This window comes from Felis catus, chromosome B1, assembly GCF_018350175.1.
Source record: "Felis catus isolate Fca126 chromosome B1, F.catus_Fca126_mat1.0, whole genome shotgun sequence".
Classification (NCBI taxonomy): Eukaryota; Metazoa; Chordata; class Mammalia; order Carnivora; family Felidae; genus Felis; species Felis catus.
Window position 1 is genome coordinate 85,171,897 of NC_058371.1, and position 27,705 is coordinate 85,199,601.

General features: G+C 40.4%; 1 protein-coding gene across 4 annotated transcripts in view; it reads left to right on the plus strand.

Moving 5' to 3' along the window:
* The window catches only part of RNF150 (ring finger protein 150), a 292,025-nt gene that overhangs the window by 143,646 nt on the left and 120,674 nt on the right, over window positions 1–27,705 (plus strand). For all 4 annotated transcript variants that reach the window (XM_045055827.1, XM_045055826.1, XM_045055828.1 and 1 more), the window contains exon 2: window positions 12,470–12,720. In XM_045055827.1, the coding sequence (XP_044911762.1) occupies window positions 12,470–12,720 (251 nt within the window). The remainder of the gene's footprint in view (window positions 1–12,469; window positions 12,721–27,705) is intronic.

A 27,705-nucleotide genomic window follows, 5' to 3' on the forward strand; every position in this document is an offset into this window, starting at 1 on the left:
TTTACCCAGCAACTCAGAAGAACCTTTAATATTTTGAACCTGAAGCTGTTCTGGAGGAATCAATCATGTCTGTTGATTTGTACTACAGATTTTCTGTCTGGTTCCTGAATGATAAATTTTACAGTCCTTAATTAGTCCTGTGAATTTGTTCTTATCCCATGAAAACTATTTTAATAGTCCAGACTAAGACTGTATCCCAGAAAACATCCTTCCTTCCCATCCCCAGCAAGAGTGGTCACACATGGGTTTCAGGAAAGGTACATGCTGAGGATAACACTAACCTCCCCCTGGGTAGAAGAGCTAACAGGACACACTCTGGCGCCATTTGAAATGACCACTCATTCATGGCCCAGCATGGGCTTGGAATCACATATGCAGGCAGACAATAATAATTTTGCTGATGTGGACATCCTTTCTGAAATGTACACAGATGAAAACACTAAGGGTGAATGTTAATGTGAATTCAGGTAAATAAAGTAAAATTATAGACCATCTAAGAACTTACATGGAAATATAATGAGGTTTAGTGATAGTGGGTTTGGGATTCAGAAGACCTGGATTCTTTTACACACACACACACACACACACACACACACACACACACTCTCTCTCTCTCTCTCTCTCTCTCTCTCTCTCTCACACACACACACACACACACACACACACACACACACACACACACACATTTTGGGGGGTAACTACCTGGTTATGTCTTATGGAAGCAAACGGCAGAAAACTCTACCCAAACTATCTTTAGCAAGTTAGCTGAAAAGTCCAAAGGCATTCTGACTTCAGGTATGGCTTGATCAATTCTCAAATCATGTCATCACATTATTTCTGCCCTGATTTTGCTCTCTCCCTAGTCTTTTCCCCTTGTGGTGCTAAGATGATTACCACAGCTTAGCTCCCAGATGTTCCTGTTTAAGATCAGCAGGAAAAGAGAGGGCATTTGCTTTTCTCTCAAATGTCCTATGTGCCTCGCCCACACCTGACTAGTAATGTGCCTGGTGGGGCACAGTTGCACTTATGGGATTTGAGCCTTTGTAGCAGAGAGGACATGTCTTGCATAGTGCTAAGAAAAGGATGGGGCCAGGGCAGTCCCATTTGTGTGTTTGGCAGTGGTAAAACAGTAATGATCCTAATAAAACTTGACATCTATATCGTGGTTTTTATATGGCAGGCCCTGTGCTTAAGTGCTTCATTATGAATTACCTCATTTAGTAACGGGACAGGGTATTTCCCTCTGGTGGGTATTTTTTCTCAGTGACTCCTGCAGTAAGATCACTAGCTATAAGTAGTGGGTGGGAAGCAGGCACAGGAGGTTTGAGGAGAGATGTAAAGATCCTAGGTCATCATTTGGACAGAGGGAGAGCAGGTCCAGAATGGAGTAGAATGGGGAGTGTTAGGTGTTCATTTGTGGAAAGGGATCATAAATTCGAAGTGAATACATATGATTTGTGAGATTTTCTCTTAGCAGTGTTCACACAATCACAGGGAGGCATAGAAAAAGCAAATCTTGCAGGGCATGTTCTGGGGAGAAATAGAAGACCAAGGTAATGATCAATGCTGAGGGTAGGATAGAAAAGCAAGGACAGACGTGAAGCCAGGAGAGGGCTGGTGGGTAGGGGTAGTAAGACTGTCAGGGGCGGGAGATCATGGGTAGGGGGCTACCTGCACAAGAGAGCTAGACAAAGACGAGGTGGCATTGGGAAAGTGACATCTTTGAATCGGGATTTCAGAGGTGATGCAGTTTCTTAGTAGTGACAAGGTCCAGGGTGAGTAAGAAGGACTAGGGGAAAAGGAAGATCAGTGGGGAAGAGTGTATTGGGCGGCTCATCCTTGTGAATACTAAAACGCTAACCCAAGGAGGATGAATGTTATGAGCCAGGAGCTAAAGGGGGTGATAAAAGAGATGATCAGAAGGTTGGTAGACAAGACAAGGAGACGAGAGACAGGGCTGTAAATGCAGGTGGAGAGAATCTCAAAGGCCAGTGTCTTTCAAAGGAGGATGGGAAAGGGCTGGGAGTAACAGTCTGGACGTAACGAAGTAGAACATGGACATCAGACCGTCTTCTGGACCTGAGGTATGTAGAGTGGGGTTTAATAAAAATAAATAAAAATTTTAAAAACCAAACCTTTCCTCTTAATCACGGTGCAGAGAAACTAGTGTCCTTGTCAGGCAGCCAGATCAATCCAAGCCAAGAGGTAAAGGAATCATTCTAAGAGATGGGAGTTACTAGGGGATTTGTCAGCCAGAGATTCAGGTTTGCAAGAGTCACACAGGGAGGTTTGAGAAGCAGGGCACAAGTAGGAGATGGGGCTGGATCGGATGATGTGCAGAGCTATGGACCTGGGAGATAATTCCTGGCTTGGGAGGCCTGAACTTCAGCAGTGGCTCAGGCAAAGGCACTGGGGCCACCTAAGGGGACGGTGAGCTACCTGTGGCGTTGCAGAGGGACTGCCTGATGGGAGGAGGCACAACCAGGAGGTTGTCCTGGGAGCCATCTGAGCAATTTGTACCTCTCCTTAATCTCTCCTGGAGGAACAAAACCAGAGCCCCTGCCTTGGTCTTTCCACCGAAAATATGACTGGGCAGCATAGCTGATTCCACCAGGGAAATAGGAACGCACAGGCAGATGTAACGAGACATCTGAAGAGTACGACCATTATTTTTATATATTTATTTATTTAAACATTTATTTATTATTAAGAGACAGATAGAGAGAGAGCATGAGCATGGGAGGGGCAGAGAGAGGAGGAGACACAGAATCCGAAGCAGGCTCCAGGCTCTGAGCTGTCAGCACACAGCCCGACTCAGGGCTTGAACTCACAAACCGTGAGATCATGACCTGAGTCGAAGTCAGATGCTTAACTGACTGAGCCACCCAGGCGCCCCAACTTTTTTTTAATGTTTTACTATTTTTTTTTTTTGAGAAAGAGGGAGAGAGACAGAGCATGCAAGAGGGGGGAGGGGCAGAGAGAGAGGGAGACAGAATCTGAAGCAGGCTCCAGGCTCTGAGCTGTCAGCACAGAACCCAATGCGGGGCTCGAACTCCCCAACTGTGAGATCATGATCTAAGCCAAAGTTGGATGCTTAGCCCACTGACCCACCCAGGCGCCCCAAGAATACCACCATTATTAAAGAAAGTACAAAATGAGCAGATACCAGCTGAGAAAGAATGATTGAAAACATGGAGGACAAATATTAAAAGAACATCCTAGGCAGCACAAGTTTTTAGTTTTTGTTTTCGTTTTTTTAAAAGGAGCCAGAGGGGTGCCTGGGTGGCTTAGTCGGTTAAGTGACCCACTCTTGGTTTTGGCTCAGGTCATGATCTCATGGTGTGTGGGTTTGAGCCCCATATCGGGCTCCATGCTGACAGTGTGGAGCCTAGTTAGGATTCTCTTTCTCTCTGCCCCTCCCCTGCTCATGCTCTCTGTCTCTCAAAATAAATAAAGTAGCTTAAATTTAAAAAAGGAACCAAAGTTGTTTTCTTTTAAAAAGAAAAAAAAAAGATTTAGTATGAAAAATGCAATAATTTAAATAAAGAACACAAATAAGTGAGATAAAAATACAGAATGGATACAACTAAAAACAAATTCATGAGCTGGAAGATCAGCTTGAGAAACTTCCACAAGTCAGCCAGAATAGATGAAGAGAAATTATGAAAGACACAATGAAATACTGCTATATACCTATCAGAAGGGCTAAAATATAGTGGTAATTCCACATGCTGGCAAGCATGCTGAGAAACTGGATCACTCACACATTTGCCAGTGAGAATGGTAAAATGATACAGCCCCTCTGGAAAACAATTTGGCAGTTTCTTTTAAAAACCAAACGTAGCTACCATACGGCCTAACAATGCAGTCCTTGGTGTTCGTCCCAGAGAAAGGAAAAGTTACGTTTGCACAAACACTCGTACACTAATGGTTATAGTAGCTTTATCCTTAATAGCCAAAAACTGGAAGTATTGCATATATTCAACAATGGGTGAATAGTTCAACTCTGGTTAAATATTCCATACCATAGAATACCATTCATTAGGTTAAAAAAAAAATGAATTACTGATATATGCAACAGTCTGGGCATTATGCTGATTTTTTTAAAAAAGCCAATATCAAAGTGTTATATACTGTAAGATTCCACTTACAAGGTTTTGTTTTGTTTTGTTTTGTTTATTTATTAGAGAGTGCGAGCAGGGGAGGGGCAGAGAGAGAGGGAGAGAGAGAGAATCCCAAGCAGGTTCCACACTGTCAGTGCAGACCCTGACGTGGGGCTCAGTCCCACAAACTGAGAGATCATGACCTGAGCTGAAATCAAGAATCAGTCACTTAACCGACTGAGCCACCCAGGCTCCCCTGTAAGATTCCATTTATACAACATTCAAGAGATGATAAAATTCTAGAGATGGAGAATAGGTAAGTGGACATCAGAGACAAGGGTAGGGAAAAAGAGCAAGGGATTCCTTTTTGATGTTGGAGTATTTCAGTATTTTAATTGTGGTAGTGATAAAATGACTCCACATGTATGATGAAAATTTTACACAAAGACATTTTAAAAATGTGCACATGCCAAAACTGGTGAAGCCTAAATCCTGTAATCTGGTTAATTACAATGTGCTGGTCAATTTCATGTTTTGATAATGCACAGTAATATGCCAGAGACCACCTTTGGGGGAAGTTGGGAGATGTGTGCATGGGACCTCTGTGTACTACTTTTGCCACTAGTAGTCTATAATTTCAGAATAAAGTTTTTTTTTTTAATTTTTTTTTCGACATTAATTTATTTTTGGGACAGAGAGAGACAGAGCATGAACGGGGGAGGGGCAGAGAGAGAGGGAGACACAGAATCGGAAACAGGCTCCAGGCTCTGAGCCATCAGCCCAGAGCCCGACGCGGGGCTCGAACTCACGGACCGCGAGATCGTGACCTGGCTGAAGTCGGACGCTCAGAATAAAGTTTTTTTAACGAGAGGAAGAAAGTATAAAAATAGAGTGAATAGAATAAATACCACCAACAGGATAATAGGAATCACAGGAGAGAAAGCAATATAGGAGGAAATATTTGAATAAACTGTGAAGATACATGTTTTAGAAATAAAGTAATGAAATAACCCAGATTGAAAGTGTTCATGGACAGTAGTTCTCCCTTATCTGAAGGGGAATGTGCCAGGATTCCCCAGGGGATACCATAGATAGTACCAAACCCTGTATATGCTGTTTTTTCCTATACATACCTATAGAAAGCTTAATTTATAAGTCGGGGAGAATAAGAGAGTAACAATAGTAACTAATAAAAATAGAAGAATTATAACAATATGCTGTAATAAAAGTTATGTGAATGTGGTCTCTCTCTCATTCAAAATACCTTATCGTACTGCACTCACCCTTCCTCTCGTGATCCTGTGAGATGGTAAAATGCCTACACAGTGAGATGGAATGAAGTGAATGACGTGGGCACTGTGACATAGTGTTGGGCTACTATGGACCTTCTGATGATAAGTCAGGAGGATGATCACGTGCTTCTGGACTGCAGTTAACTGCCCATAACCGAAACCATGGATAAAGGGGCAGTAGTGTGCTACCAAAATACCTGATGAATACTCATAGATGTAGTATTTAAAAACATCAAAGTCTCTTCTCACGTGTAACTTCAAAAGGTTATTGGGGCCCCTGGGTGGCTCAGTCAGTTAAGTGTCCGACTTCAGCTCAGGTCATGATCTCGCTTTCTGCTGACAGCCTGGAGCCCGGAGCCCGCTTGGGACTCTGTGTCTCCCTGTCTGTCTGCCCCTCCCCAGCTCACACTCTGTCTCTGTCTCTCTCTCTCCGAAATAAATAAACATTAAAAAAAAGTTAACTTCAAAAGGTTACAAAAAGGAAGAACAGATCACTGACAAAGACCAAGAATCTTGATGACCTCAGACCTGTCCCCAGCAAACAATATATATCATGATATAACCATCATGAATGTATATGCAGTTCACCATAGAAACTCAAAATAATGAGCAGCAACTAACAAGACTTCAGAGAGAAAACAGAGCAACAGTTGTATAAGACATTTTAACACGTACCTTTCAAGCAACTGTGTAGACAAAACTAAGAGACATGGAAAATCTGAATGTAATTAATAAGCTTAATCAATGAGATATGTATACCAAAGAATGGTTTTGAATACAGTGTTTCTGAACACAAATGGAACATTTATCCCATTAAAATGTATTAGATGATTAAGGAATAATATCAAGAACCTGTGTTCCTTGACCATAAAGAAACAATAAAATAGTAATAATTACAAATGAATAATTTTTTTAAATTTTTTTTAACATTTATTTATTTTTGATACAGAGAGAGACAGAACATGAATGGGGGAGGGCCAGAGAGAGAGAGGGAGACACAGAATCTGAAACAGGCTCCAGGCTCTGAGCTGTCAGCACAGAGCCTGACGCGGGGCTTGAACGCATGAACCACAAGATCATGACCTGAGCCGAAGTCAGACGCTTTAACCGACTGAGCCACCCAGGCGCCCCACAAATGGATAACTTTAAAAATCACATGTGTTTGGAAACTATATAATACTAAATAACTCTTGGGTTAAGTTGAAATCTACTTCAGAAATTTTTCTGTCTCTCAGAGAAACTTTATTGTACAGTTTTCTTTTAATGTTTATTTTTGAGAGAGAACTGACACACACATGAGAGCACGAGTGGGGTGGCAGCTGGGGTGGGGGGTGGCAAAGAGGGAGAAAGAGAGAATCCCAAGGGGCTCAATTTCACAAACTGTGCGATCATGAGCTGACCCGAAATCAAGATTCAGACACTTAACCGACTGAGCCACCCTGGTGTGCCTGTGCAGTTTTCCTCATGTGGGGCTAGTGTTTATTAGTTGTATGCTTCGATATTTTATGACATCTGTTGCTGTTATGTATAGATCATTTTTTCCATTACATTTTCTGGTTAGATATTACTGGTGTACAGAAAGTTCTTCATTTTCAACGTGAATCTTGAATCTTGTATTTACTGAATGTTCTTCTAATTTAAAAAAAATTATGTTTTTTATTTATTTTTGAGAGAGAAGGATACAGAGTGTGAGCAGGGGAGGGGCAGAGAGAGAGGGAGACACAGAATCCCAGGTGGGCTCCAGGCTCCAAGCTGTCAGCACAGAGAAATGGTGTGGGGCTCAACCTCGTGAACCGCAAGATCATGACCTGAGCCGAAGTCGGACGCTTACCCGACTGAGCCACCCAGGCGCCTCACTTGAATGTTCTTCTAATTTTAAAAGCTAAATTATCTTGGCTTTTCTAGGTGGTCATGTGATTTTCTCAAATAATGACAGCTTGCACTCTTCCTTTCCAAGATTTACACTCTAGTTTCTGTCTCTTTGTGCCAGATATCACTCCTACTTTAAATGTTGGTTCCTCCTGGTCTTACTCATGATTTGAGTCGGAGAACGTCTAGTGTTGTTTCCTCCATTCAGTGTGCTACTTCTGGAAGAGCTTTATCACATTAAGGAGATTCCCTTATACTATTCTTAATAAGAATCAGGAATGGGTGCCATCCTCAACATGGGCTTCCTTCTCTAAGAAGCTGGCTGCTCCACATGTCTCTAACTGAAGTCAGGGAAAAGGGCAGGCAGTCTGGGGAGCACATACTCCATCCTTTGTGGATAAGACCCTAGAGTGGCAAACATCATCTTCATTCATATCTCAGTGGCCAAATACTAATTGCATAGCCACATTTAGCTGCAAGGGAGGCTAGGAATTAACATTTTCCACTGGTCAGCTTGTGCCTACTTAAAGCACTAATATTGTGGGCAAGAAAGAGACCGGATACTGAAGGACAGCTAGCTGCACAAGATGGTCATATGCTTTGTTAATTTGTTAATGTATTAAAAAGCGTAAATATATTTTCTAATGTTAAATCACCCTCATATTCCTTAAATAAATCCCACTTGATCGTGCAGATTCTTTTACTGTATTGTTGAGTTCTATTTGTGAGTGCTTTATTTAGGACTTTTACAGCTGTGTTTATTAAATTTTTTTTAATTTTATTAAAAATTTTTTAATGTTTTATTTATTTTTGAGAGAGAGAGAGAGCGTGATTTGGGTAGGGGCAGAGAGAGAGGGAGACACAGATCTGAAGCCGGCTTCAGGCTCTGAGCTGTCAGCATGGAGCCCGACACAGGGCTTAAACTCATGAACCCGTGAGATCATGACCTGAGCTGAAGTCAGACACCCAACAGACTGAGCCACCCAGGTGCCCCAAAAATATTTTTAATTAAGTGGTAATACTTTAAATTTATGTAAATACTTTGCAGTTTTTAAGATCAGTTTATATACATTATGTCACAAGAATAAATGATCATCAGGAGCTGATTGTAAAAAAAAAAAGTAAATATTAAGTATATAAATAGAAATTCTCACAAATGGAGCACTGTAGCCTTTTCTTATTATTGCCTAAATTCCAAAAGTCCCTCCATAGAGGACACAGAGAATTGAAAAAGGATTTTTGATCCCAGGAACCTAGGAGGGATGTTATCTCTCTCCAAGATGCACAGGGAGGAACAGGTCAGCCAGCCCTATAAAATACCTAGCACTCTGCTGGTGTTCTAGACATTCTCTTAATGCAGTGTTTTAATAACCTGATTTTGAATTTACAAGTAACGGACTTTCTGGTTATTAAATATCTTTTAGCTTTCTGAACTTTTGCTCTGATCCCTTACTATATGCATATACCAAATGAGATAATGGCAATTGAGCACTCCCCTGGGAAGGGAAGCACTAAAAATACAGAGTGCTCTTGCTGTTTGGCCGCCAGGTCATATGTGTGCCTCTCACACATTGTCTCACAGGGCTGAAGAGCCTTTCCAGAATACACAATAATTATGTAACAGCGGTCACTCAGTAGTGTACAGTGCCTTCGGGAGGGAAATAAATGGTCCGCTGACATAATTTCACAAAAAGCCGCACTCAGAATGATTAGGTGTTACAGTAAACACGGAAGCACCCAAATAGCAGGGTCTCTTTGTAGATTTTACCCCCACGAAATATGCTACTTGTTAATTTCTCTTCCCTGAGTCGCTGAGTCTCCCATGTGTCCTACATTAGATACTTAGGGCTACATGTAACTGCGAGATCACTTGGCTTTCAGCATGTTCTCACCTCTTCTTCTCTCCCTCCCTCACACACACCTTGGAAGCAATTACACTGCCGTATACCTGGGGAGAGTCTGCTGGCTCCTCCCTGACGGTGCAGCTGCACATTTCACAATGAAGCAAAGATCAGGGAGTTATCTGATTACTCACATTGGTATATATGTCTCATTTGAACATATGAGACCCTGTAGTAGTTTTTGCCCTCGATTTTGTGCATTGATAAGACCGATGAGATAATTCATCCGGATCCACTTTATTGTACTGTTTTTGGATACCCTAAGTACCTAAATTCTTTTTTTTTTTAATTTTTTAAACGTTTTTTATTATTTATTTTTGAGACAGAGAGAGACAGAGCATGAACAGGGGAGGGGCAGAGAGAGAGGAAGACACAGAATCTGAAACAGGCTCCAGGCTCTGAGCTGTCAGCACAGAGCCCGATGTGGGGCTCGAACTCACGGACCGTGAGATCATGACCTGAGCCGAAGTCGGATGCTTAACCGACTGAGCCACCCAGGTGCCCCGTACCTAAATTCTTAATGACTGTTTCTGTTGGGATAAATGCATACCCTTTTTACCATGCACAATAACCCATAGCCTAAAGTACATAGAGAAATATCCAAGAATCCCTTTTTTTTTTTTTTTTTACCATCATTAGCCCTAGAAAGATGAATAAAGTTGAGGCTAAATAAATAGAACTGCCTCACTGCCCTTTTCACTGTTTCTCTTTCCAAGTGGTTATCCTCTGTCGTGAAGGTACACCAGTGATACAAATAACACAGGCAGTGTTAACTAAGCACTTATGTTTAAAATAAATGCTTTAAAATGGTTAATTATACTTTGCCCTATAGGAAGAGAAAATGTTCTCTTAGGTCCTTAAAAATGGATGAAGATGTAATTTAAACCTCTGTGGATATCTAAAATTTGGTTGCCTGTTTTTAAAATGCTTAGCTGGGGTTTGACTCTTCGTTCTTAGGCTCTATGGTCTTTTAAGTATATAATAGGAAAGTTGTATGGAAGAGAATTAGCGAAGACAGAGTTAGGCCACCAGACAATAAATATGTTAAAAACTACACAACTAAAGCAGCCTGCTGCAGGTTCAGCAAAAGATACGTCAACCTTACTAAAAAGTCCAAAAGTAGATGCGAACAGATCTGAGAATTTAAGGGAAAAATAGACTGCATCCTGTCTCTTCTCTGCCTGTCACATTATAAGAGCTGAGTAAATATTGTTACTAAATCACATTCAGGTTGTTTAAGATTTGAATGTAAAAACAATCATGTTTTGAGAAGCCATTTTCAATGAGTATTTCTTTCACCTTGAGTGAGGAAGCACTTTCCAAGCAGAGAATTAAAAGTGAAGGCCATAAAGGAATATATTAATAAAATTTGACTGCTAAAAAATGTAAAACCTATCACGCTGGGCATAGCATAATTGAATTGTTGGATCACTATGTTGTACGTCTGAAACTAATACAGTATTAGATATTAACTATACTTCAATAAAAATAGATAATTAAAAAGACTGAAATAGGAATAAAAATGTAGAATTTGTGCAAGTCTGAGCGTACAAAGTCCCATAAATAACCCCAAGATACCATCCTCAAAAATCGAATCCTAGAGTCCTGAATAGACATGCTTTAAAGATGGAAGTATGGAAGTAAATTAAGTGAAAAAATTATAATTCTACCACTACTTAAATACCTGTAAAATAGCTACAGCGTTGGAATGAGCCTCACCAGGTCAGATTAGTCCAGTATATGCAGAAGATCGTATTTCTGTAGAGACAAAACCCATCAGCAGCCGTAATCCCTCCCAAAACCTCAGACCACAGGCAGCCATTAGCCAAAGTAAACATGAAGAGAGGAGCATCAGAATTGTCAGTAATACTCTGCAAAGCTGGAACTCAAGCCATTGGCTTCAATAATTCTCAGAAATAACAACCAAATCTAAACATTGGGGCTTTATGATTTGTACCATTGGGCCAATACAAAGGTTTTAGGGATTTTTAAAAATAGATAATTGATGTAGCACATACAAATACCTTTGTATGTAGTTAGCTTTTAAAGTATTTATTCAGTGAAATGCCATCAAGGAATTTAGGATTGAAAACTTGCATAGAGATCAAGGTCAAGTGAAAGCCCTAAGTAGCCTCTAAGAGCTTGTAACACTCTGAGCAAATGTAATCTGGTAGTTCCGGTAGCTGACTGACCTCTGCACGTGAACAAGGTCAGCTTTAAGCAGCTATAGCAGTGTTTAATTTTGCCCCGGATCTACAACATCCTAATTGCAAATTTGCACCTTTTAATTTGTAGTGACCCCAGGAATGGGCTATGTCCATCTAGAAGTGGGGCTCTTGAAGAACTTTATGAGCATGAACTGGGGTGATACCTGAGAACCTATCCTTGTGAAATTGAAATTAATAGTCTAGTTCAAGTATCAGCCACAGTGACATGTTGAGCTGGTCATTTTGGAGCTGAAATCATTCTGTACTAGAGACTCCCTGTAGAGTCCTCAGAACTTCTCACCAAGAGGCTGTGCCTCTCACAGTATCATAAAGAATAGGGACAGTGACCCAGGTAACTCAGCCCCCCAAAATTGCCACTTTTGCTTCAAACTGTCCAATGATGGATATTGTGGTAGAGGAGTATTTGACAGTTGAGGTAAAACAATTTTGAAATTATCTGTACAGCCTCCATCATCCCTTTGCTTGGTATGAGAAAATGCAAGCTGTTTACATTGAATTAGATAAAATAAGCATAAAATGGTTCTGAGACCATGATTTTATGTTTACAAATCATTACAACTTGAAAGAAACCCATTTGGAGTTACTTTGGGTACTCAGCATAGGAGAAAATTGCCTTAGAAATGATAGAGAATTGAGTATTCCTGATGCCATGAGGGGGAAAGAGAATGTGCAGACAGGTAGCATAGAACTGGGCATTTTACCCCTTTGCTATGGAGTAGTAGGTCCTCTTCCCCTCCTCAGTGTCTGTAAGATGCAACAGAGAACCATAAACTGGGCTAGGTAGGAAGGGGTCCACTTTTATCAGACCAGGGTCAGAACCTTAGAGAGCTAGAGAGTAGCACGATCATGAGTTCAATTTAGGTTCTTTTCTCCTATATAAGACAGCAGCATCCCAAGGTAACTGAAGGAGGTTGAGAATTTGACTCTGTTTCCAGCTATTAGATCTGGCATAGAATTATCAAAAGTAGGGTCATTATTTGGCTACGTGTTACTTTGACTAGACATTTCACTATGATTTCCCCCCTCTCTCTTATCCCCTTATCCTTATTGTCCCTCTCTTGCCTCCGTCACAACAGGTGTTGAAGACATTGTGGCAATAATGATTCCTGAACCAAAAGGGAAGGAGATAGTAAGCCTTCTGGAAAGGAACATCACCGTGACAATGTACATCACCATTGGAACCCGGAACTTGCAGAAATACGTGAGCCGCACTTCAGTTGTGTTTGTCTCCATCTCCTTCATTGTCCTGATGATCATATCCCTCGCGTGGCTGGTCTTTTATTATATCCAGAGGTTTCGATATGCAAATGCCAGGGACAGGAACCAGGTGAGTAGCAAAAAATTGTTTAATTAAAATTTACTATAAAAGTAATACATATTATTACATAAACTTTGAAAATCACAGAAAATACCAAGACAAAAACAAAAATCACCTATTATGCCCACCCTCAACATAAACCCTGTTACCATTTGCCATATAGTTTTCCAGATCGTTCCCAAATACACATGTTTTGATATTTACTAGTGTTGTCCTGTAATGTTGAGGTATTTTGTCCCACATTCCTATTGCTCATTTTTTTGATGATTATTTACTTAGGCACATAATAAAGGGAGAAGGGGATGAGCTGAGATTGTGCTAACAGTGGCAACATTGTGTGAGAAAAGCCAGGATTTCCTACTGGTGAATGGAAGAAAAAGAAAAGAAGATAAAAAATAAAAGCTATTTTAAAAAGCATTTAGGGGCGCCTGGGTGGCTCAGTCAGTTAAGTGGCCGACGTCGGCTCCGGTCGTGATCTTGTGGTCCGTGAGTTCGAGCCCTGCGTCCGGCTCTGTGCTGACAGCTCGGAGCCTGGAGCCTGTTTCAGATTCTGTGTCTCACTCTCTCTGACCCTCCCTTGTTCATGCTCTGTCTCTCCCAGTCTCAAAAATAAATAAACGTTAAAAAAATTTTTTAAGCAATTAATTTTGGATCAGATAAGATATATATATATAGTGTAAATGCAAAAGGTATAAAATAGTGTGAAGTTAAAAGTGTTTGCCTTCCCATATCTGTCCCTCAGTTATCCAGCCATCTTCCTGGAATATCTTCTCTCCCAGGGACATTTCATGTGCTTACAAACACACACACATTTTTAAACAAATGATAGCACACTTAACTCTAGATCCTTATTTCTTACTTCTTGGAAATTATTCATCTACACACTCGCTTCAAGCTGCCTTCTCATTTTTAATGACTGTATAACATTTCATTTTCTGCATATTTCACATCTATTAAACCAGCTCTGTTAAAAAAAAATGTGTGACATTAAGCACATTTGTGAGTATACCTCTAAGGTAAATTTTGGAAATGTAACAGCTAGGACAATGGTATATGTATATTAAACTATGATAGATACTGCCCAAAGTCTGCCAAAAAGGTTGAATGAATTTTTATATTAACCAATGATAAACTAATACTGTTTATACTAATACAAACATTAGTATAGTACTCTTTATACTAACGTATACCATAATGCACTAATAATACTGTTTTCCCATATCCTTGGCAAAAGAATGTTAGGCCTTTTTGTTGTATGCAATTCGATTAGTTAAAAATGGTATCACATTTTTCTTATCACAAATAATGTTGGACATCTTTTCAAGCAACATAGAAAAAAGTGAAATTTTTTTCTCTGGAGTACCTGCTTATGTTATCTGACCACTTTTCAGTTAAGTTGTCGGTCATTTTCTTACTGATCTGTGTAAGTCAAAGGAATTGATGAGAAGACTGTTAGTCATAAGACTTAACCAACATAAAACTGACAGTTTTATCCTCCCAATTTGTCATTGCCTTTGATTTATCTGTGGCGCTCTTTGCCATGAAGGAATTTGTGGGTTTAACATAACTGCACTTACCTTTTTATGTAACTCCGGAGTTTTGTGTAATGGATCTTCTGCAGCCCAAGACTGTAGAAAAACATTCTCTCATTTCCATCCACTACTTTTTATTTCACTTTTATGATTAAGTCTTTAATCTACAGAGAACTTATCTCAGCATAAAGAAGTAGAGAGCCAACATTGTTTCATTCCAGATGGCCTACCTCATAGATTTTATGACTGGTATTTATTCAATAATTAATCTTCCTCCCCCTCACATTCAGTATCCCCATTCAGCATATATTAAATACTCCTATGTATTTGGTTCTATTTCTGTGCCCTCTAAACTGTACCATAATCTATCTATTCATACTCCATTACCGTACTATTTTGAGTACTTTAGCACTATAATATTGTCTCACAATCTTCCTTTATTTCTCTACCTTCACTTTTTATGTCTATTTTTATATAAATTTAAATTCCCTTTTATCTTTTTTAAATTTACAGAATAATTTCTAACCTTATGTGTTGAATCTTCCTAAGTATTGTATATGTTTGCCCTTTATTCAGTGATTCTTTTTTGTCTCCTACTAGCATTTTTAAATATTATTATCTAATCTTGCACATTTTTCTTATGTTTATTCCTAAGTATTTAATAATTGTGTTGCTGTTATAAATGAAATATCGTTTTTCATACACAAATCATTTTTAATGACTATAACATGCCTTATTATTACCTTAATAATAATGGTAATATTATATAGTATTATCTGCAGCATGTTCTAAGAGTTCTCTATATATTTTCACACATAATAGTCTTAATGACCCTTAATGAGGATTTTATCATTTTAATCAAGATGTTTAATTTTGACAAATGCCTTTTCAACAGCTATGGTCTGAGTTTTCTCTCTTGATGTGTTAGTAGGATTGTATTACATTAATGGATTTCTCAATATCAAACCATCCTGAATCTTCAATATATACTATTGTAACATATGCTAGATTGTATTTGTATTTTATTTGTTTTTACCCTAATATTCATATGTGAAATTCATCCATAGTTTACATTTATATCATTTTCAGGTAATAGTTATATGGCCTTTTTTGAGAAATTTGCAAATTCTTCTCCTTTTTTGGTAGTCTAGAGCTGCAATATACAACACAGTAACCACTAACCATGTGTGACCATTTAAATTTAAATTAATTGTAATACAATGAAATTTAAAATTATATTTCTCAGTTACACTAGCTACATTTCGAATGTCCTATATGTGCACTGCCATTTGGTAGACATTCCCATCATCATGGAAAGTACCATGGGACAGCCCGACTCATGAGCCTTTTAAATAGCACTGGAATTAGCTGATTCTTTTTTTTATATGTTTTTAATGTTTATTTATTTATTTTGAGAGGGAGAGAGTGAGCATGAGCAGGGGAGGGACAGAGAAAGAGGGAGAGAGAATCCCAAGCAGCCTCTGTGCTGGCAGTGCAGAGCCTCATGTGAATCATGAGATCGTGACCTGGGCAGAAATCAAGAGTCTGACACTTAACCGACTGAGTCACCTAGGTGCCCCTGCAATTAGCTGATTCTTCAAGTTACAGTAGAAAATTTCTGCATGCCAGGAAGGTCTGGGTTATTGTTTAAAAGGACAACTCTTGGGGTGCCTGGGTGGCGCAGTCGGTTAAGCATCCGACTTCAGCCAGGTCACGATCTCGCGGTCCGTGAGTTCGAGCCCCGCGTCAGGCTCTGGGCTGATGGCTCGGAGCCTGGAGCCTGTTTCCGATTCTGTGTCTCCCTCTCTCTCTGCCCCTCCCCCGTTCATGCTCTGTCTCTCTCTGTCCCAAAAATAAATGTTGAAAAAAAAAAATTAAAAAAAAAAAAAAAAAAAAAGGACAACTCTTTGACTTCTTCTATTTTATGGCAATTGGTTTGTTTAAATTTTTGACAGCTTCTGGAACAGTTTCTAAAAACATTATTACTGCGTGTTTTCTACTTCTCAATTTGATACATGTTCAATCTAATAAATTTTGGCATTCAAAAAAATTACTAAAAGGGAAGACAAATCACCCATTACCCCGTGGAATTGTTAACAGTTGATGACATTACCTTTCAGGTTTTGTAACCACCTAAATATATATTTGGTAAATTGTGATTATATATGTGTCTATGCATGACACACAAATATACATGTAAGCTTTGTATTCTATTTTTTAATTAACTGGTGAACATTTCCCCTGTCATGAAATAATCTATAAAACATGATTTTTAGTGGTTATATAGTAGTCCACTTCCACCACTTACCAAACATGGGCAAGTTACTTAATCTTTTCATGCTTTGGTTTTCTAAACTAAATGGGAATATATCTTCCTCTTATGGTTATGGGCTAATGTATATTTTTTAAAGCCTCTGAACATGAGGCTAATGACTTTTTAAGCTCTCAATAAATGGTATCCATTATTACTATCATATAGATTTCTTGATGACTACTTATAAATCCAACTCTACCACTTTTATTGAATATTCTGGAATTTAAGTGGACATGTGCTACCAGTCAGACACAGGCAATGAAAATAGACATAGAACTAATATATTCAGTTTCACTGGTTACTAAAGTTTACATATTAAGAAACTATACATATATAAATCAGTTAATGCTAAGATATCTAGCTAATTTGATAATGATGAATGAAAATGGTAACCCTATATTTTTGAGTCTATGGATAGTCCAAGCCATCATTAGGCAATTCAGTCAACCATGAAATTTTAAGCTTGAATCTATTCGTTGATCAATTATTTCAATCACTGGGGCGCCTGGGTGGCTCAGTCGGTTAAGCGTCCGACTTCAGCTCAGGTCACGATCTCGCGGTCCGTGAGTTCGAGCCCCGCATCGGGCTCTGGGCTGATGGCTCGGAGCCTGGAGCCTGCTTCCTATTCTGTGTCTCCCTCTCTCTCTGCCCCTCCCCCGTTCATGCTCTGTCTCTCTCTGTCTCAAAAATAAATTAAAAAATAAATAAAAAAATGAAAAAAAAATTATTTCAATCACTGATCCGCTTTGTGCAGGTAAATGTAGTTTGCATGTCTCCAGGCATATGCATACTCTGTGATTTAGGTGAGAAGCTAATTGGAATTGGATGGTGTGTTAAGTGCTTCATAGGGTTTAAGCTTCTACTCTGCTCCAATTTGATTAACTTTCCTTAAATTGTAAACTATTCCCCTCAGGGTCACTCCATGAATTGGGATCATGTTAAAAGTTAGCACTGTTTCCTGATCAAAATAGGCACTATACTTTGGTCCTTTGATGGATGGAATAAGAACATATAATTTCCTTTAGAAAAAGATTTCTCCTTTGATGGACAGTGCCCCATTCCACTCAATAGAAAGCTTCAGCTATGCAAGCTATAGCTATAATAAGCCTCAGGTTAACTTAAGTCATTTATTTTTATTAAAGCAGTACTGGCCCTTCAGAAAGATTGACTCTCAGGTTAGTTGTAGGCTCACAGACGAAAATGGAATATCAAAGGTCTTAATGTTGCATTGGTGAAGTATTCAACCATTCAGGCAAGAGAGACTGAACTTGAATTAGGCAGGTGAGCACATCAGGTTCCACTTGGCTTTGTGCAGATCACAACTGAAGAGCAGTCTCCATCATCTTACATGATCACTGGCCGGCGTGTCTTACTGTACCTGGAGAAGATCACTTCAGTGCCATTTCCCATGGAGTAAGATTTGCTAGATATTCTCTAGATTAGTAGCCTCACACCAGGGTGTTTTAGGTGGTGACATGGAGAATAAAGGTATAACTGAAAGTGAAGGGAGAGATTTGGCTGGTGTGCTGCATCTCCTAAAGCAATTACACCAAGATAAATCCAGTGCCACGTAATCGTTACAGACACCAGATTTGGAGTTAGATCTGGATTCAAATCTGTACCCTGGTGGGTGATTCTTAGTTGTGTGACTTTACACAGGTTAGGTACTTTGCCTTTCTATGCCTATACTTCCTCATGTGTAAAGTGAGACTGATCTCCTGTTCAGCTGCATCCAAGGGCTATTGAGTGAGAAAATACGTGTGACACATTAGACAGTTGTTAACTAGATCACCTTTAATAGATAAGGTAGTTCTTAGAAAATAGTAATCCCCCCCCCCCATGTAAATAGCTCAATTCTTTTTTTGTTTTTTTAGAGAGACAGCACATGCATAGGAGTAGGGGGGAGGGGCAAAGGAAAAGAGGGGGGTGGGGGGAGAATCTCAAGGAGGATCCATGCGCAGTGCAGAGCCCAATGTGGGGCTCAATCCCATGCCCCTGGGATCATAACTTGAGCCGAAATCAAGATTTGGACACTCAACCAACTAAGCCACGCAAGCACCCTAAATAAATAAATATCTCCATTCTTATGTAATTCACAAAGAGTTAAATCTAGATGTGGGTTTTTAGCTCAACTGACACAGTTTGAAATGAAATGGGATCTTTTTTCCATCTTTTCTCCAGAGTTGTGGGAAAAGGAAAGCATAAAAATAGACTATAGAGAAAGAATCTGGCTTTCTTGGAGAGTGATTCCCCAGGTAGCAGTGGTTTTTAATTTATAGTAATAGGGTATGCACACAGTTAAAAAACAAACAAAAGGGTGTGTATTTAAAAGTAAATTTCTTCCCACCTCAACCTCCCTTCCTCCAGCTCTCTCCAGAGGCAGAAATTCTTAACACTTCCCTTTCTAGGCTTCTAGAAGTTTCTGTGCTATATGTAACAAAAGTTGTTTTCCACATTATAGACAAGGGCTCTGCCTTTACATAGCTTGCATTATAATGCTGTCAACAAGCAATACACATGAAAACAGATAGAAACCCACTCAGAGGCTAGTGCAGTAGTCAGATGACAAGTGATGGATTTGGAGCAGAGTGAACAAGAATTCAGAAGGAATCTGATTAGGATCATATTTTTAAATCCTATGGATTAAATATAGAGTATAAAGAATATATCCTAGTTGATACCTGTTGTACCAGCCTAATTGTTAATAACTCCCCATTTTACTCTCAAAAGTGATAGTTTGGATAGTAAATTACATGTTTACCATATGTGTGAGAGAAAGAGAAGAATCAAGGATGCAATTAGGTCAGTTTTCACAGCATGAACCAAAATGGAAAAGACAGGAGAAGAGATCCTGAGGGGCTGGGAACTCAGAATTTGAATTTGCAGATGTTAAATTTGAGAAGCCTATTATATCTACTAGGTATCTTTTAAAAAAATTTTTTAATGTTTTGTTTTGTTTTGTTTTTTTGAGAGAGAGAGAGAGAACACGTGCAGGGGAGAGGCAGAGAGAGGGAGACACAGAATCCAAAGCAAGCTCCAGGCTCTGAGCTGTCAGCACAGAGCCCAATGCAGGGCTTGAACCCACCAACCCTGAGATCATGACCTGAGCTGAAGTCGGAGGCTTAACCGACTGAGCCACCCAGGCATCCCTGTATCTACCAGGTATCTAACACAGACACCAGGTATTTCAATATGCAAGTCTGGGGGTCAGGAGAGAAGAAGAGCTGGAGATAGAAATACAGGAGCTGTCAGTACATAGATGCCATTTAAATCGCCAGGACAGGATGAGCTCCCTTGGAGACTAAGCATCCAGGAGAAGAGATCTAAAGACAGCTTGATGTCTGCTCATGTGGCCTCACACCCCACTCTCTTTCCCTCTATCATATTATTTTATGTATTGTTTTCTTTCCAGTTCATATCACTATTTGAATCTATTCCCTCCTTGCCTCACACCTCACTTTCCCTGTGCATGCAAGCCTCCAGGGGGAGGGCAACAAGGAGGTTGGTTTGCGGAGACCAGCCACAACCTCACACTCCATCCGCACCCACTGCCCTCTGCCCAGGGTCCACTGGGACCTTTTTACACTCATGATGCTTTTCTTTCGTACAGCCCCATCTTTTCTTCCAGGCCAGCGTCCTTTGGGGACCCTGGTCTATCAGCCAGCTTATGTATGCCTTAATACAGGGATTGTTTCCACAGAGCTGAAGGAAGTGGCCAGACTCCCAATTCCCATTTCTGAACAAGCCCCATGATGTGGAGAGCCTGTTGGAGCGTCCCATATCGGTTAGGAGGCAGGTTGTCGCAGAGCACACACAGGACCTTGAGGGGACTGCTTTTCATGTCACATTGTAGCCCACTGGAGCCTCATCTCTGATGAATCCTAGAATACTCGGTTGTCATAATCAGACATAAACCTAGACATAAATGTGACTCCCCGGGCAGCTTAGGCAAGGGTCTAAAATACCGTCAGAGCTGGAATGTCTGTTAGGAGCTGGGACCACTTAAGAGTAAATAGAGTATGTTCTGTTCTAAGTGCTTTCTATATATTGACATACTTCTTCTTAACTCTATGATGAAGGTACTGTAAATATAACCCCATTCTTCAGGTGAGGAAACAGAGAAGGTAAGCTGTTGCCCAAGGACACACAGCTTGGCAGTTTTTAAAGCTAGGATCTTTAACATCTTTGAAATGCTCCATCCTGAGAACGTCTTATGCACCTCCTGGCAGTCCAAGCCCAGCGGGTTGGTCTCCTCCAGGAGATGCCATTCTTTTCCAGTTGTCACTTACAGAATAAGCACCACAAAAGTGCTCACTGTTGATTATCATTGTAGACACGGTTTCAGTCAAGACTTCTGCAAAAAAGACGTGCCCCGTCTTGTGCAGGACCCAAAAATGAGAATGGTAGGAGGGCTGCTGTCCTTTCTAGATTTTTTTCCAGGGAATGTGAGTAATCCCTAAGAACCACTGATAATTCACGTTTTTCCAGGTTCATTCCTGTCTCTCTGGCAGCTTAACAGTGCACCTGCCACACATAAATTTTACACATCCATTTAAATCTTCCATGTGTGAAAGGAACTCACTGACATTAAGAACATTTGCAACATGTATGGCAAATTCAAAAAGTGAATTTCTTTGATATAGAATGTGTTCCTATAAAGAGCAAAAATGCCACAAAAGATGTTAAGATGATACTTGATCTAAGGAAGGCAAGCGGTGCCTGGAGGAGATCATTGTAAGCAAATTAAACAATCAGATGTCATTTTTTTTGCCTGCAAATCTAGGAAAAAGCAAACCTGCTAAAACCCAATCCTGGGGAGGCAAGGGTGTAAAGGGCTCCATACTTACGATGATAGCAGGTTTCAGAAATTGGTATCATTCTTCTTGAGAGTAGTTTAGCAGTCTTGATTCAATTTGCTTTTTATTATTCTTAAATCTAATTTTTGAATAAGTAGTGTATTCTCATGGTTCCAAATGCAAGGATAATAAAAAAGATTTGCATTAAAAATTCTCTTTCCCACCCTTCTCCTCCTCTAGAAACCCAAGTATCTGCCCAGAAGCACACATGGTAGTGATTTCTGGTGCAAACACGTTTCTGGTGCGATATTTTTATGAACACACACACACATGTACATGTTCTTTTCATCCTTTCTTACATAAAGTGGAGCACATTATCATTTGAAATGTTGATTTCTTTGCATCTTAGAGATTTTCCCATACCCTTTCATCAAGAGATTCCTTGCTTTTTCTTCCATTACACAGTGTAACGGGTTGTATCATGTCCCCTTGAAAATCCATACGTTGAAGTCATAACCCTGAGTACCTTGGAATGTGACCTTATTTGGAAGTAGGGTCATTGTAGGCACCATTACTTGAGATAAGGTCATTTAGAAGTAAGTTGGGATCCTAACCCAATGACTGGTTTCCTTATAAAGGAGGAAAATTTGGACACAGACACGCATACAGGGAGAACTCTGTTTGGAGATGAAGGCAGAGTTGGGATGGTACATATACAAGCCAAGGAATGTCACAGATTGCCAGCAAACCACTAGAAGCTGAGCACGAAGCATGGAACAGATTCTCCCTCACAAGGAATCAATCCTGTGGACCCCTTGATCTTGGACTTCTAGCCTCCAAAACTTTGAGACCGTAAATTTCTGTTGTTTTAAGCCAAAAAAAAAAAAAGTAAGGTTTGAATTTAATTGTGATTTGGAAGCAAAATAACAGGGTGGTAGGCAGGACAGGATCATGAGGCAAGAGGACCATCCAGGGTAGTAAGTGCACAGGAGCATTTGAAGTCAGGAACCCACCTGAATCATAAAGGTAGGGACAGTGGTTATGCCCTCCAGAGCAAAGAAAGTCGGCCCAGGAGAGGAAGCTGCGGGAAGGGCGCTGAGGTGAAGGAGGTCTTTTCTGCCACACGTGCGTCTGTGGGAGCAGCAGGCCGCTGGTGAAGGCACCAGGATGGCGTGGGAAGCTGCTTATCAGAGATAGAAAGGCCCTATAATGATTAGGAAAAACATTTTACTGGCCACTTGACACATGTCTGGGTGACTTTTAAATACTGTGACGTATCTCTCTTTCTCTCCTTACGTCTTCGTGATGCCCCTGGATGAGTATGTTAAGAAAATAGCCCATTGATCCGCAGGGTGGACTTCTACATGCATAGCCTGGACACCTCTCCCCCGAGAACCCCCGTTCCCAGAAAGCTGTGGATGGGAAAGCACAGTGGTAAGAACTGGGAGGAAGAGATACCTGGCCATCATTCTACTCATGCGGTTGAGAATGCTGACCATCTGCCCCCAGAACCATAGTATTTAAAACTTAAAGGACGTTAGATATAATGAATTTGAGACAGAGAAATGCTAAATGAGGTTTTTGGTTTTTTTTTTTTTTTTTTTTTCATGGAGACACAACCAAGCTGGTGATTTCAAGTCAGAGTAGTTTCCACAAGACCAAGCTGCCTCCACAGACGATATTGAGATACTGAGGAGACCTGACCCACGGGGAGGGTGCCAGCCCCATTTCTGCCATAGCAGTGAACGCGAGGACTCCTCACCTTTCTACTATTTGAACTTTGGCACTTTTTGGCATTAGAAGTAAAGACTCATTAAGTCCTTTAAAAAAAAAATTTTTTTTTTAATCTTAGAGAGTAAATGCATGTACAAGCAGGAGAGGGAGAGAGGGAGAGAGAGAAGGATAGAGGGAGAGACAGAGAGAATGAGAATCTTAAACAGGATCCATGCTCAGCACAGAGCCCAACGCGGGGCTTGATCCCGTGACCCTGGGATCATGACCTGAGCCGAAATCAAGAGTCAGATGCTCAACTAACTAAGCCAACGAGGCGTTCTGATTAAGTCCTTTCTACTATGTAGTTTAAGATTCCCTACCTCTGGGGGCTTCACAGAGTGTGCTAAGGATTCATCTTCATTCTACCCATCTAATGACATCCCAACTAGTAACTTCTTTTTGAACTTTGACGCCAAGGGCTGGATGGGTGACAGACTTCTGATCGTGAACACCATTGTGCACTATGCGCGGTCTCTCCTCCACACCTGTGTCCCTCATCTCCCAAATGTGCCACTTCTGCTGCCTTTTACTAATTCTTACCTGCTTTTAGAAACCCTACAGGATGGCAAAGCAAAACCAGCAAGCAGCGTTCTTGCCCTGGCTGTGGCAGGTGAGCCTGTCTTCTGGTGATGCTCTGGGCGTCAGTGTCCCACTCTCTAATAGGACATCCCATCTCAGATACAAGTAATGGGTTTGTGTCCTGAAAACCACAGGACTCCCAGTAGATGGAGGTTATTTCAAATACAGGCAGATAAGATAAACTAAGGTTCTTTTTCGTTATTCACAAACAGTATTGCCTTTGAGGCTAATCCAAGGGAACCAGACCTATTTTGTTTCATGTGAGGCCTGGTAATGACGTTCAAACAAGTTTTCTTGAAAGAGTTACCTCTCTCGCTGAATACCTTTTCCTGTTATTTGCATATACAATGGCCCATCTCCCTTTGATTTCATTTGTACATGCCAGTGTTCAAGTTAGGTTAGAACAAGGCAAGAAATAGAATATAAAACAAATTTGAATTTTACAGGGAAAGAAAAAGGAAAGGAGATATTCTGAGTGTCAGTCAGCAGAGGAAGGTCTACAGGTAGAGATGCTTGCTTCTGTCTCCTAAAGAAAAAGGACCAAAATGGTCCCTGATGTTGCTCTGGACAAAGTGCAGAGCCCTGGGGGGGGGGGGGGGGGGGGGGGCGGCAGAAATGCAAAGAGTGCATTGTATCCATGAAGTATTTAGTGCAGTCTTTAGCCTTGAATTTGCTTTTTTTAAAAGATAATTCGGATCTGAAAGGATCTTTGATTCCCAGTTCTGTTCTTCCTGGATGAAAATCCTGAGCTGGTAAAGCTGAAAATAACATTACTAACTTACCTGCTTTTACTAATCAGGGAAACTAAGGTCTGAAATGTGTAAGTGACCTGACCAAAGTCACAGTTACTTAGTGACAGAAATAGGACTGAAAATCAGATCTTCTAACTTTCAAGCCATTGCCTTCTCCTCTGCAACACCTTCCACAAAAAATAACCCTGATGTTTTTACCTCATGTTGTATGTACACAAACAGCCTTAAGTCACTGCTCCATGAGGTCACCATGGCCATTAGAATGGTCTAATTCTTTATCCAGGTTTCTAGATTTATGGATGGTGCTCTACATCATAGAAATTGGACTGGCTGTGCAAAGATTTCTGTCCTGTAAACCAGGCCTGGAAGGATCATTAATAAGTATTAGAGTAAGGGAGGAAGTGTCTGAGTCACCTGTGGCCACGTGAGGTTCCAGACAGTTGGGACCAACTCCGTTTATGCTCACAATGTCTTTCCTTCACCTAAAACATAAGAACAGTTAGTTATTTTTTCCACTTGGTGGTAGTGGTAATGATAATAATCATGATTATAAAATATAGCAGTCAGATATAAGGGGCAAATATATAGAATTAACCAGTCAAATGAGATAGAAGAACATAAACTTGATCTTGATGCTCTGTTTTGGAATCCTTATTCCTAGGTGTTCTTGTTTTTGTTTTTGGTTTTGGTTTTTTTCATCACTGCATTTCTATGTATAACACAGAAGGGAACATGAAGAAAGCATCTTGTTTTTCTCAGTTTCTTAAGTATTTAGGAGATAACTATATGTATTGGGTTGAATTGGAGTCTGTCATTTACCATCTTTGTTGGCATCTATGTAGGACTTTCTTCTGTTAATTAACAGTTCTGTATTTATTTTCCATAAAGCTGTTTATCTTCACTGCCAGGAACCAGTAATCTTGGTAAATATTTTTTTTATATCTGTTTCAATCACATTGGTGGATATATCTAGTTACCAAGATGGTCCCACTCCTGACAATCTTTAGTGAATAGTATGATTTGGGTCTAGTTGGGCTAGAGAAAATCCATAGGAGCACCACAGAACTTCTTCTTGGAGAAGAGGGAGGAAACCCTACCTGAAACAGAAGACCCGTGCAAATGTAAGGTGGCCCCTTGGTCTTCCATTAGCATTGTGTCACTCTGCATTTCTGAGAACCACAAAGGAAAGAATCTGTTTTGTGATAGACTTCTGGTTTGAACCCTTAGAATCTCTATTCAGGCTACATACAAGACTCAGTTTGAGCAGGACCTATAGTTTTCCCTCTCACTTATTATACCTGGTGCATTAAAAAAAAAACCCCAAAGACAGAGGAGCCAATTACAAAAGCAACTGATTTGTTTGGGCCATATTATTAAGAATGTTGATGTTTTACTCATTATCTTGTTAGTTTTGTCTTTTGGAAATCCAATAATACTAGTTTGAAAGTTGTTGAAAGTGGGACAGTTTTTTCTTGAATTCAGAAGTCACTATTTGTGTGTCTGTGATTTTCATGTCACTTAAAAAGAAACACAGACATGCCCATACTAACAAAATTTGACTACATGCAGGTGGTCATAGCATTTTTAAAACTTTATGGTGCTTTTCCTTTATTTTGCTAATCTGTTTTATAAATCTAGCACTACATGGTTGCATGATTGCCATACATATCTCAGAAGTTGATTTTTCTGTATTCTCCAGGAATCAGGAACATCTCTTCCTCCACTGGTAGGGCTTTCATATCTTCTGTCAGCCTCTGCCCAAATGCTGTCCTTTTCCTCCTCCAAAGAGGTATATGTTTATTCTTTCTCAATAACATATGGAATGAGGTTTGACTCAAGGAACTCCACAGGAAAGAGAAAAGAAAAAGAATGCCATTGTACCATTTCTCAGAATAATTACAGAAAACATGTTTTCTTGCCTTTTGTGAGGTATTTGATATCTTGGGGCTTCCAGGGAGGAAGGACTCATAGACCTGATGTTTAAGAGGCCTTGATTATTTTCTTTTTTTAACTCTAATTTATCCATCTGTTAATTCTTCTACTTTGGGACTCCCATCTCCCAAATGACTTTATCCTCCACTGAACTCCTTTAACCTCATCAGCTCTCAGCCATCAGAATGCCAGAAATGGAATTCGTCTAATTCCTTCACCATTACCTCTGCTGTTAACCATAATCTCTGATTCCTTAATGTCCACATACTTTACATTTCCTGAATAGACACTTTTTTAAAAATAAAGGCAGCTTGCATTTTCCTTTTAAAAGGGCATGGGAATGGCTTCTTCTGGAAGAGAAAAAGGGGATGTTTTTTAAAGACACCTCATCTTTATTCAGATACAGCCAAAAATAAAATTAAGTGCAGGCCAAAATTTAAAGTAGTCTTTGAACTTACCTTGTGTGCTCACCTTTAAGAAGGGCATATTTCATTTGCTAAAGAATTGTTTTAGAGGACTGTAGGGGAAGATGGCAGCAGAGTAGGAGGACCCTATGCTTGCCTCATCCCACAAACACAACTAGATAGATAGCTTCTCTAATTGTCCTGAATACCCCAGAAATCAATCTGAAGACTGGCAGAACAAAGTTCACAACTAAAGGTAGAGAAGAGGCCACATTGAAGAAGGTAGGAAGTGCGGAGACGTGGTTTGGTGGACAAACAGATTTTGACTACCGTGGTGGGGAACGAGCCGTGATCAAGGAGAAGGTGAAGGACAGACCAACATATGGGAACACATGAGAAAAAAATCCCCATAGCAATTGGCCCGGAAAACAAGGCCCGGATTTCATGAGTTCTTGCAACCAATGAGGCTTAAAGCCTGGAGTTTTAAAGGTCAGTGTGCTTGGCTCGGGGAGAGCTTGGAGGACATTGGGGCTGCTGTTGGAGAAAAGGCAGAGCAAACAGCCTAAGGACATACAGCATGGAAACCGATCTGAGGAGGGCCTGGGGCACAGAGCAGGGAGATTAGCCCATCTTGGAGCATGTCACAGAGAGGCAACATTCAAGGAGAGACCCCCTCCAGGAACAAAGGAACACTGGTGGGCAACATTTCCCTCCCTTGTCCCCCAGCATAAATAATGGCCACCTGCAGAAAGCAATGCAGCATAGACCCTGGCTGCCTAATTTGCTTACACCAAGCCCCACCCCCACTGTGTACCCGTGGAACTGCTCTTCTCAGTTACAATTGTCTCAGTCCTAGTTTGGCAGGCCCCCTTCCCCCAGAAGACTGGCCCAAACCCTGGTACACACCATGTC